We start from the raw sequence: 12202 nt of genomic DNA, 5'->3' as shown, positions 1-12202 counted from the left end.
TCTACATTTTGAATTATGAGATAGTTTGTCGAGATCTCTTTTCTTCTGTAGAAATGTCATATTTTAATAAGTATACTGACTTATCGATATCTTGAGTTCTCTACATGTGTCTTTGACTTGTCGAGGTCTCCAGTTCTCTACATGTAGAATGACTTACCGATATCTCCAGTTCCCTACATAAACTTTTGACTTGTAGATATCTCTAGTTCTCTACGTGAAGATTTGTCTTGTCAATATCTCTAGATCTCTACATGAAAAAATTACTTGTCGATATCTCCAGTTCTCCACATGTTCTTTTTCGCTTGTCGATATCTGAGATCTCTACATGCATATTGACTTATCGATATCTCCTGGGACTTTTCTATAAGTCATTTTGGACTTCTCGATATTCCTTGATCCGTGACTTGTCGATCTCTGACTCAGAACATTTTTCCTAGAACAGTATTATTCAAATCCAAGCTGCACTTCTCTTTGAGGCATGATCATGATTTGATATTTTTCCAGAGTTTATTTCTTAGCTTGAAGGTTGTTCACAGAAAAATCCTCCAGTCTAATCTACTTAACATTTTTACAGACTCAAGTAATACAATTACAATATACAAAATTAGATTATCATACAACTTATCCTTAGGGTTGTCAGTATAACTTAGTCTTGTTATCTACAGGTATGTCTTGCACAAAATATATATTTATATCTATATATATGTATATATGTATATATTTTTTGCACTAAGCCGGAGGTCTTCATGGAAACAGCCTCCCTCATGTTCGGAGTAGGGGCATGGTCTGCGTACATCTTACTTCCCCAACACTGCTTTAAGCGGTATATACTGGTATGGTTGATTGATTTATTGATAAATATAAAAAGGTTACATTGTTCTACTATTATTAAAAAAATTAAAAAATGTGATATAATGAGACAACAGTAGGTAAAATATGATGAGATATTGAATTATATATAGCTGTAACTCGTCCATATATTTCTCGATATATGTATATTTATTGCAACAATATTATAACCAAATTATAAAAAATAAAAATAATATTGCAATAAAGTCAGAAAAAAACGACATCTATGTACATTAAATTTTTTTTTTAAAAATTGTGTCTTTTGGTGTTGTTTCTGTTGGAATGGATTTATATTGTTTTTTGGCAGATCTGAATTTATTGCATCGAAGTTGAGACGGTGGTAAATATCAGAAGTGCTTACTTTTCACAACAAAAGATTATTCATAGTTTGGGGACATTTGTTCCTCCGATTTTAGTTGATGTAACTAAAAATTATGAATATTGGGCTACAAATGACATTAATGTGAAGATCAAGGTTGGCGTTGGCTAGATTGGTAAGAAAGTTATTATAATCCTTTTTATTTCAAATAATTTTATTTTATTTTTTAAGCAATCTGAAAACAAGACGACTATTTTTTTAGTTCGTTTATTTGTTTCCCAATCAGGTTATTATCAGTTCGGAGGTCTGCTCCGACTGTTTTCCAGTATTTTAATTAATGTATTCTATTTTATTTGTCAAAAAAATTAAAAAATAAAAAAGAAAATTAAAAAAAAACAGTGCATCGTACGAGATATAAGTTTGTAAAATATAAAATTTATATTTATTTATATTCCGACTTTGGCCGAGATAGGACTAAAATGTATATAATTCATAAATTGTAAATAAATTCATGTTTAACATAAAAATCGTTCAATAATTTAATATTTTACTTTTTTCAACCAATTTAATATTTTACCTCGACCCAAAGAAACTCCATAATTCTACGCCGGCCAAATTTTTCCAATAAAATATTAGAATATGATTAATTAAAAAATGAAAATAAGAAATTAAAAAAAATAGATATGGGTTGAAAAGCGGAGAAGTGAAACAAAAACCCCAATCGGAACATTCTAGAAAATCTAGACGCATCTACAACCCTCCTCTAAATCCTTTTAACGCTTTTCCCTATATAAAAAACCCTTCGTCTCTTTCAAATTTTCTCTCTCACACTCACACACACACACACTAGTTTGCGTTCGTTTCTTCGATAGAGCGATCATCTTTAATCTGAAGGTTCGATGTTTACTCACCTAGCTCTGTTATTTTTCAATTTTTAGATCTGTAATTTTCTGTTTAACCTATAATCGGTACTGTTTAATTGTTACTGTGTTTTTTCAATTGTTTGTCAATTGTTTTTGATGTTATCTTTGTTGATTTGCTGAATTTGATGTAAAGATTTGAACTTTTATTGAATTTTAGGATTTTTTTTGAAATTTGTTGGAATTTATTGCATTGTATTTGTTTTGAGGTGCGTTGATTAGTTTTTTAGGTTAGGGAAGTTCGTAAAATGAGTGAATTTTGTGTGGCTGGACCGGAGAAGTCGAGTTTTACGTTTCTAGGTTGAACTGCATTATGTTGAGCTGCATTATGTTATGTTTGAATTAGTCCAGCTTTTGATATATTGATGATATAATTTCCGAAAGATGCTACCGTTTTTACCATTGTTGTGTTGAATTGGATTTCAATAGGTGACCTGTTTTGCTTTCTGATTGAGTAACAAGATATTATTCTGGTGTGATTTATTGCAGTTATGTTATTTTATACTGTTGTAGGTTACTATGTGTTTTTGTTTTGATCTTTTATGAATTATATACGAGTTAAATGTGTTCTCTTGTGCTTTCTTTGAATGTTATTAGAATGTGTACTTTTATACTTTTTGATCGAATTTTGAGAGATTATTTCGATGTGCTTGGTATTGATTAAGATCTGTCTTAGGTATTAGATCAGGTTTCAGGTTAAGGAAGCTTGTTATATTTACATATAGTGTTAAAAAATTTATTTACTGCGGTGTTTGTAGTTTTGATAGTTACATTTCTATGTGGTGTGTGCATCTGGTTTTAATTGCATCATGTGTTTCATAAACGTGTCATTAGAAATCTTGATTATATCCGGACTTGAATATGTGGGTGTAATTTGTGAAAATGTTATTATTTTTTCGTAGTTTTTGGTTCTGATTTCTGGTCTTTGCAATGAATACCAGGAAAAATGAGCGTTGTGGGTTTTGATTTTGGGAATGAGAGTGGTGTTGTTGCTGTTGCAAGGCAACGAGGAATTGATGTTGTACTGAACGATGAATCTAAACGCGAGACTCCTGCTCTTGTATGCTTTGGTGAAAAGCAACGTTTCCTTGGAACAGCTGGTGCTGCTTCAAGTATGATGAACCCAAAGAACACAATTTCTCAGATTAAGCGGCTTATTGGACGCCAGTTTTCTGATCCTGAGTTGCAGAGGGATATCAAGTCGCTGCCTTTTTCTGTAACTGAAGGTCCTGATGGATATCCGTTAATCAATGTTCAATATCTTGGAGAAAGGAGAAGTTTTACTCCAACCCAAGTATTGGGAATGGTCTTTTCAGATCTGAAAATTATAGCAGAGAAGAATTTAAATGCAGCCGTGGTGGATTGTTGCATTGGGATTCCTATTTATTTTACTGATCTTCAAAGACGTGCCGTTCTAGATGCTGCTACAATTGCAGGGTTGCACCCACTTCGACTTATTCATGAAACGACAGCTACTGCTCTTGCATATGGTATCTACAAGACAGATTTGCCAGAGAATGACCAGTTAAATGTTGCATTCGTAGATATTGGTCATGCTAGTATGCAAGTATGTGTTGCTGGTTTGAAGAAAGGCCAGCTTAAAATATTGGCCCATGCATTTGACCGATCCCTTGGTGGTAGAGATTTTGACGAAGTACTCTTTCAGCATTTTGTTGAAAAATTTAAAACTGAATACAAGATCGATGTTAATCAAAATGCTAGGGCTTGCCTAAGGCTTCGCGCTGCATGTGAGAAATTGAAGAAGGTTCTTAGTGCAAATCCGGAGGCACCTTTGAATATAGAGTGCCTGATGGATGAAAAGGACGTTAGAGGTTTTATCAGAAGAGATGAGTTCGAACAGATTAGCATACCCATACTGGAAAGAGTCAAGAAGCCATTGGAGAAAGCTCTTTCAGAGGCAGGGCTAACTGTAGATAGTATTTATGCTGTTGAGGTTGTTGGTTCTGGCTCCCGTGTACCTGCAATAATGAAAATTTTGACCGAGTTCTTTGGTAAGGAGCCTAGGCGTACAATGAACGCTAGCGAATGTGTTGCAAAAGGTTGTGCATTGGAATGTGCTATTCTAAGCCCTACTTTTAAAGTGAGGGAATTTCAGGTAAATATTTCTTCTCGTCAGTGCTGTTGATTTTGTTGTACACCTCAATATTGCCTTCACGTGTTAGTTCTGTTTCTGCTTTTGTTTCAAATATGTAAATATGTAACCTTTGTGCTGCAATTGAAACCTTGGGTCATTTTTGTTTTGTCTTACTATTGAAATCATTTTTCTGTGCTAACAAAATTTGAAAATGAAGGTCAATGAGAGCTTCCCATTCCCCATTGCCTTGTCATGGAAAGGCGCTGCTCCGGATGCCCAAAATGGAGCAGACAATCAACAAAGCACTATTGTTTTCCAAAAAGGAAATTCGATACCTAGCGTGAAGGCTCTGACGTTCTTCAAGACGGGAACATTTTCAGTAGATGTACACTATGCTGATGTTAGTGAACTTCAAGCACCAGCGAAGATCAGCACATATACGGTATGAAGTTATCAGTTTCTAGGAAACTGCTGAAATGTAGTTTACAAACAAGTTTTATTCCATAATTATTATACTTTTGCTTTTATACTTGCATTGTCCCACTATTGTTGTATTTTTTGTTTAGATCGGCCCTTTCCAATCAACAAAAGGTGAACGGGCAAAAGTGAAAGTTAAAGTTCGTCTTAATCTACATGGTGTTGTGTCCGTTGAATCGGCAACTGTAAGTTCTATTGATAACTGGCTTTGTTGTTATATTTTACACTGAAGAGAAATGCAATGAAGTGTGTCCCTCTTTTATGTTTCATATGTTTAAAATGAGGATTTTGATGTTTGCATTTTTTTTATAATTTAAAATTATCAGCTACTTGAAGAAGAGGAAGTTGAGATTCCTGTTGTGAAAGAGTCAACAAAGATGGATACAGATGAAGCTCCATCTGCAGCTGCACCTTCAAGCACTACTGAAAATGATGTTAACATGGAAGAAGCTAAGAGTGCTGCTGATGCTCCTGCCTCGGCCAATGGTGCTCAAGGGGATATCCCTGTCCAAATGGAAACAGATTCCAAGGTCAGAACAAATAGCTTGAATGTTCTAAACATTTTCTTTTATGGTTCACTTATAAGTTCAAATCTTTTTGTTATTTTCCTACAATACTACTGCTCTTTTATTACATTAGTTGATTCTTTATCCTAAAAGCTGGAGTCATCCGCTGGAGATGTTATGTGATACGTTTACCTTCTGAAAATTTGGTGGTACTCTATACCAATGGTCAAATTAGTGTTGTTCAAGAGTTTCTGGACATGAATTGTTTTCTTTTCTGTCATTTCACACGTGAGTTGTCGACTTGTTGGTACAGCAAGTAGTAGTCAATCTGAGTGCAAACTTTACTTGTACGTATGTAAAATTTGTCTGTTGCATCAGATTAGTAGATCGAATCTGCAGTGATGCCTGTTTTAACAAGTCAAATGTGGTTTCGGTGCGCAATTTTTCCGTACTGCCAAGGTTCAGCCACTATGATCCACTGTTACTAAATTATTCTAGTTTGTATATTTTTTGAATCTAAAGGTTTTAGACTATTGAGTATTATGGCGTACAGCGCTTTACACATTTCTGTACCAAATACCCTGGAAATTTGTGCTAGCTCTGCATCGTTTTCTACTATTAGATTTGTTTAACTGTTAGTTAATGAATTTTATATGGATAATTTTCATTCGTTTTCTTGGTTTTTGATCACCAAGTCCTTTTAAGCACTTAGTTTCTAACTTAAAATTAAATGACATTCATACGTATCTCATTTAAATATGTCACACATGTATAACGGATTAATGTTTTTCAATATAGATTGAGGTTCCTAAAAAGAAGGTGAAAAAGACTGATATACCATTGACAGAGCTAGTTTACGGGGGAATGCCATCTGCAGATGTGCAGAAAGCAGTGGAGAAGGAATTTGAAATGGCGTTACAAGATAGAGTTATGGAAGAAACCAAGGACAAAAAGAATGCTGTGGAGGCTTATGTCTATGACATGCGAAACAAGGTTTGTTATAGTTGAACGAGTAATAAATATGTTGGTTATTTGGAAAGTGTCTCACATTTGTGGTTTTTCAACAGCTACATGACAAATATCATGATTTTGTTACTGGTCCGGAGAGAGAAGAGTTCACTACCATCCTTCAGCAGGTGGAAGATTGGTTGTATGAAGATGGGGAGGACGAGACAAAGGGTGTATATGTTGCCAAGCTTGAGGAACTTAAGAAGGTTGGTTGCTGTGTGAAAATCTTTTGTGTACTAATTACTATTAGATGGATTGTAATTGACTAACGGTACTTGCAGCGAGGTGATCCTGTTGAGTTGCGCTACAAGGAGCACTCAGAAAGGGGATCTGTTATTGATCAGCTAGTTTATTGTATCAGTAGCTACAGAGCAGCAGCAATGTCAAATGATTCCAAGTTTGATCACATTGAGATTGCTGAGAAAGAGAAGGTAGTGAAATATGGATATTCTTTTTTATTATCACTTTTTTTGGATCAATAATAATATACTAAAGCTCTTATGTGTATGGATATGTAGGTCTTGAATGGATGTGTAGAGGCTGAAGCTTGGTTAAGGGAGAAGCAGCAGCACCAGGACTCATTACCAAAACATGCTACCCCAGTTCTTTTGTCAGCTGATTTGAGAAAGAAAGCTGAAGCTCTCGATAGGTAAAGTTAGCTTATATATTGGATGTAAACAGACGTTTCTTGTAGTCTTTTGTTACACATTTTGGTATAGTGTCTTATTGTTTTGATTTACGCCTTTGAAAGGATGGCTAAATGTTGTTATAATTTGTGTTGATCTGGCCTATATATGCATTAGTTTTATATCATTCATCTCGTTCAGTTTAGTTAGATGTTTGCATATAAATATTTTGGGCTTGCATTTTTTGGGTTCAACCATTGGATCGCAACATACTGATCTTAATTTATTGCTATATTCGCGCATGTGTAGATCTGGTCTATATATGCATTAGTTTTATATCGTTCATCTTGTTCAATATCAGTTTAGTAAAATGTTTACATAAAAAATTTTTGGCTTGAATTTTTTGGGTTTATTCATTGGATCGCAACATACTGATCTTAATTTATCGCTGTAGTGCATGTATTTAGTGTCATCTTGAAATTTATAAATGGTATTTTTGTGTACAGGTTGTGCAGACCGATAATGACAAAACCAAAACCAAAGCCAGCTAAGCCAGCCACACCTGAAGTTTCATCTCCAGGTGGTAACCAGTCTAATGGTGCAGAAAATTCTGATGATCCCAGCAAAGATGGCAGTGAGAATGGACCTGGAACTGAGGTCCCGTTGGCCTCTGAAGAGCCAATGGAAACTGAAAAACCAGAAACTGCAGCATAATCTGTCATTTTTGTCTTTATAATAGATCAGTCGTATTAATGTAGAAGTGTTCTGAAATTCTAGTGGGGTGATGAATGAGTGGGCTTTGATATTTTATCTTGGCCTGAAAAGCCATTCTTTTAGAAGACGGTCTAGTATGTTTCTGTAATATGGATCTACGGAAACATTTTTCTGGAACGATTTCCTAGTAAGTCGTTTCTCCCAATGAAGTTGCAGTCTTCCTGGGAACTATAGTAAACTTACAAGAACTCTTGTGTTATCGGATTTTTTGATGAGTCAAAACTTTATTCTGGGTACCCTGCTAAATTTGAGAAGTGGATATCTGATAAATATATATCTAGTATTATTCATAAATTACATCTTTTTTTTTGGGTTTGAGGATGTAAGAGCATCCTAGGCAGATTCTTAACCCGCTCTTTATTAAAAGAAATTACTTTCTCTTTTGATTAATGGCCTATTTGGGAAACGAGATTTCATTTGAAATTCTGTATTTGATCAAATAAGTTTTTTGGAAATTTGGATTTGGATTTCATTTGAAATTCAGGACATTCAAATATTAGTATAAACCTGAGAATTTGAAATATCAACTCAAATAGTGGCATTTGAAATCCCTCATTTAAAATGAAATATAAGTTTTCAAACACTCTCTAAAATATTTTAATACATATTTTCACTGTATAGTTAAAATTATTATTTTTTTTAGTTTTTTTTGCTGAACGAAAATATTTAACACATCTTCTTTTGATAGTATTATTTATAAAAAAATAATAATTAACTCAGCCCTTAAATATGGGTAGCATCTCTTATCCCTTTGCTCTCGATTTTATAAAAAGCAGGGTAAATGAAATAATTTTATTTTCAATTGTAGTTGTTCTTTCAAATTTTTATAAGAAACAGAAATAGATGATGAATGCAAATTTGAGATATTTTAACTTCAAAATTTTCATTACAAAAATATTATTAAAGTATTTTATCTTCTTAACTTGTTTTTTTTCCTTTTAATAATTTAGGAGCAGACTTTAGTACGATAAGATAGTGTAGGTTTACTTATTCATTAGTATTAAGGGGACTGCTATTCACCACTAGCCTTCTGGGACCACTGTCGTGCTACAGACAATTAGGACTTACCAGCTCACACAATGATTGGCACTGTTAGTTCCTTTACAATATAGTAAGAATTACAGAAGGGGGGTTGAATGAAATTCTTGAACCTTTTTCTCGAAATAAAAATGTTCAACTCTAATATAGATATAAGTGTTTTGATTAGCACAATGCGGAATAAAAACTTAATTGAATCAAAACATAAGTAATTAAAAACAAGAGTTTTTAAAAACTTCCTGGTGGATTTAAACAATTCCACCAGAGATATATATTATATATCGAGAGAACTCTGTGTGCAAAAATGCTCACAGCTGCTTACAAATTGAACTACTGAGAATACAGGGAAATGCTAAAGATTCTGCTTACAAAGATTTCTCTTTTTTGTATCTCAGCTCTCTTGTTTCTATTTGCTACGTTCTTGGTTTATATATTACCAAAATTACAAAGTCAAAAAGACTGAATAAATATAAAAACTATCAGTCTTAAACTTTGCTACTTTTCGTCCTTTATTACCCAGTTAATGGGCTTCCACAGTAGTTTTGTATACATCTCGACGGCTGTGCTCGGCTTTCACTGTTCAACTGCTGTTTGAATTCTTTATATGATCATCCGTTGGACTTTATGAACATCCGTTGGATATATGATCATCCGTCGACTGCTATATTAAACATCCGTTGATAGTCATTTGATCATCCGTCGATGGCTTTGTTAATCATCCGTCGGTAGCTATTTTGGCACTTGACTTCATTTCACTTATGCAGAATTACAAGACATCATTTATATACAATTAATCAATCTATTCTGCATATCTAGTTAAAGTCAACATGACATATAGGCTACTACAGAATCTATACAAAGATGTATACAGAACTGTGCTACAGACTCATTATTACATAAGCTACTCACTCGATGGATAATAAGTCAACATCCTTCGGGACTATAATGAGTTATCCGCCGGGACTATAATTCTTATCCGTCGAGTGCTACATTATTTCACTAAGTAAAATCTACTTAGATGTTTTGTTTGTGAAATCATCAAGTACACAACATATGCACAACAATCTCCCCCAATTTATGTCTACTGGAATTGTAGGCATAAATTAAGAGATACTTGATGATAACAAAACATCCTAAACATACAGCTTTAAAGACAAGTAGATAATACTGAAAGTGCTTCAAATAATCAAAATGTACAAAGTTAGGCTCACAGTCATTTCAAGATGCTCCTCTAGCCTGAGCAGATTTTTCTAGTTTCTTGAAGGTCTGGATCTTCTTCCAAGCTTCCTGTTGTTTTCATCAATCTGATTTTGGAGCTGCCTGTGAAATTCCAGTTCATCAGATTTTGAGAGATCTAGCTTTTCTTGCATTTCCAAGAGAGTGTCATTGCTAGACATACTTAATTGGTCTTCTAACCTGAAGAATCTTCTCACACCTTTGTCATCCATGAACTCCATCAGCCAGTAGGGCCTTAGATGCACTCTTCTCCCTGTGTATGAGATGATTAGAGTCTTTGGGAGTGCATCTTTAGCTCTAATACTCCTTAGTTCTTCAATCTTCTTCAATACTAGTCTTCTTGCAGTTACATTGAACCCAAAGTTCTTTTTGAAGGATGAATAAACTTTAATCAGTATAACTTGGCTTTCTTGAAGAATCCTGTGAAGTGGCCACTGAACCTCCCTTCCTCCTTTGTACTTGAACACTAACCTTTCACGTAGGTTCCTGTATGCATCAATTCCCCTCACTTCATCTAGTTCATCCAGATAAAGATTTAGATCTGAAAACTCTTTGATGTCACACAAGTACAAGTAGTCTCCCCTGTTGACTTTGGGTTGAGCTTTAACTACTGATTTGGATTTGAGAGGTGACAGCTTCACTTTCTTGACTGCCCTTGACTTTGTCCTTTTTGACTTGCTAAGGATTGGTAAACTGAAGTCAGGAATTGGTATGTTATCCCACTCTATTGGCTCATCCTTGAGCACAATAGGTTCACCATGAATATTCCTGTAGGGATCCACCACCCTTATATCTTCAAATACCACAGAGGGCTTTGATGCTTGAGTTGTAGCTGGTGTGGGTACCTTAGGAAATTGATCTTCCAATTCCTTGTCAACAATATCCAGTTTCCTTTTTGTTCTTCTAGCCAATTCTTTCTTCCTTGGGGATTTCTTCTGTTCTTCAATTTGCTTCCTTGATTCAGTGGCTTCAGAAGGTTGAGAGGGAATTTGTTGAGATGAACTTACAGCCTGTAGCTTGGCTAAGATAGCAATCTGCTCTTTCTTTTGTTTAGCCTTCTTTGCATCTAGAGCAGCTTGCTTCTTTTCCTGCTTTAATCTTGCCTTTTCTTCTCTCTTTGCTTGAGCAAATTGAGGATGTCCAGCTATCACACAAATTTTCTTTCCATTTCTGAATATCTTAGCAATTCTTCTTTTTGAAGCTGAATCAGCTGGATCTTTATAGAAAGCAATTGATCTTGACAGAAGCTTCTTTTCATCAGGCTTGGGTGTCTCATACACAGTGTCCAAGGGGTTCTTCAAAGATGATTTTGGATAGTTTGCCCTTGGTTTAAGAATTATTTCAGCCTTTGTAGACTTGATGCAGGAAGATTGTCCTCTTTCCAGATAATTCATGCTCATCTCATTCGCACTGATTTTCTTGACTTGAGAGTGATGGATGGCTGACTTAACTAGCTCCTTGACAAGTTTAAACCTTTTTTGTATCTCCTCATCAATCTTCTCCCAGTTGATCAAACTCAACTTTCCTTTCTCAGCAACTTTCAAGTTTGCTGCTGCTGCTTTAATTAGATCTATATCATCTGCAACTGGTGGCTTGGAGACAGTAATTGAAGGTACAATTACTTTGCTGATTTGTACTTGAAGTTTCTCCCCCTCACTTGGTCCTTTCTCCCCCTTACTTGGTTCTCTCTCCCCCTTTTTGTTATCATCAAGTTGTGGAGTTAGGCCTTGTGCTTTAACCAGTTGCATGAGAAGACTTGTCCGAGACTGTTGATTTTGAAGAAGGATGGCCACAGAATTCTCAATAACTTGAACTCTATCTTCCAGCTTGGCCAACTTCTTTTCAGAATCTTATTCTCTCCTCAGTTTCAGTAATAGATCCTGCATGGTACCATATGGCATGACTGAATCCAGCTTCTCAGAAATGTAGGTCTTCAAGTCAACTATATCCTTTTTGATTTCATCTACACTCAGATTCTGTCTGACTTGCTGTAGCTTCATTAGATGTAAAGAATCTAGGTGAGCTTGAAGAACAGCATTGGTACCATCATTTGAGCTCTTCTGAATGGCCTTTTGGATAGACATGATTTGTTTGACCAAGGATACATTGAATTGTCCAGGTGTGGATTCCTTAGTCAAGGCCCATTCAGGTAGATCAAGAGTAGAACTTGGGCCTTCATCTCCCCCTAAGTTCATGCTTCCATCAAATAAAATAGAGTCATCATCATTAGAATTTACTCTAAATTCTTCAGATGGCTCATCAGCTGTAGGAGGCATTAAATTGACAACAACTTTATCCCTTTTTAGAGATTCTGAAGTATGCACCAAATTTAATGTCTTTTCTGCCTCCTCATT

At 35.0% G+C, this 12202-nt stretch overlaps 1 protein-coding gene across 1 annotated transcript; it reads left to right on the top strand.

Annotated features, from left to right (window-relative positions):
- Nucleotides 1–1905: 1905 nt before the first annotated feature.
- Nucleotides 1906–7889, top strand: LOC141723872 (heat shock 70 kDa protein 14-like). Its single transcript, XM_074525809.1, has 10 exons — nucleotides 1906–2062; nucleotides 3030–4204; nucleotides 4401–4625; nucleotides 4750–4845; nucleotides 4987–5190; nucleotides 5965–6159; nucleotides 6234–6380; nucleotides 6456–6605; nucleotides 6693–6823; nucleotides 7307–7889. The coding sequence occupies exons 2-10, from the start codon at nucleotides 3035–3037 to the stop codon at nucleotides 7512–7514; spliced, it is 2526 nt and encodes an 841-aa protein (XP_074381910.1). The 5' UTR covers nucleotides 1906–2062; nucleotides 3030–3034; the 3' UTR covers nucleotides 7515–7889.
- Nucleotides 7890–12202: the final 4313 nt, after the last annotated feature.

Source organism: Apium graveolens, chromosome 5, assembly GCF_009905375.1.
Source record: "Apium graveolens cultivar Ventura chromosome 5, ASM990537v1, whole genome shotgun sequence".
Lineage (NCBI taxonomy): Eukaryota > Viridiplantae > Streptophyta > Magnoliopsida > Apiales > Apiaceae > Apium > Apium graveolens.
This window is presented reverse-complemented; position numbering and strand designations above follow the sequence as displayed.

Coding starts and splice junctions, on each gene's coding strand:
- LOC141723872 (XM_074525809.1), top strand. CDS start 3,035: ATGAGCGTTGTGGGTTTTGATTTTGGGAATGAGAGTGGTGTTGTTGCT. Junction 4,626..4,749: donor CGAAGATCAGCACATATACG/GTATGAAGTTAT, acceptor TTTTTTGTTTAG/ATCGGCCCTTTCCAATCAAC. Junction 6,824..7,306: donor AAAGCTGAAGCTCTCGATAG/GTAAAGTTAGCT, acceptor TTTTGTGTACAG/GTTGTGCAGACCGATAATGA.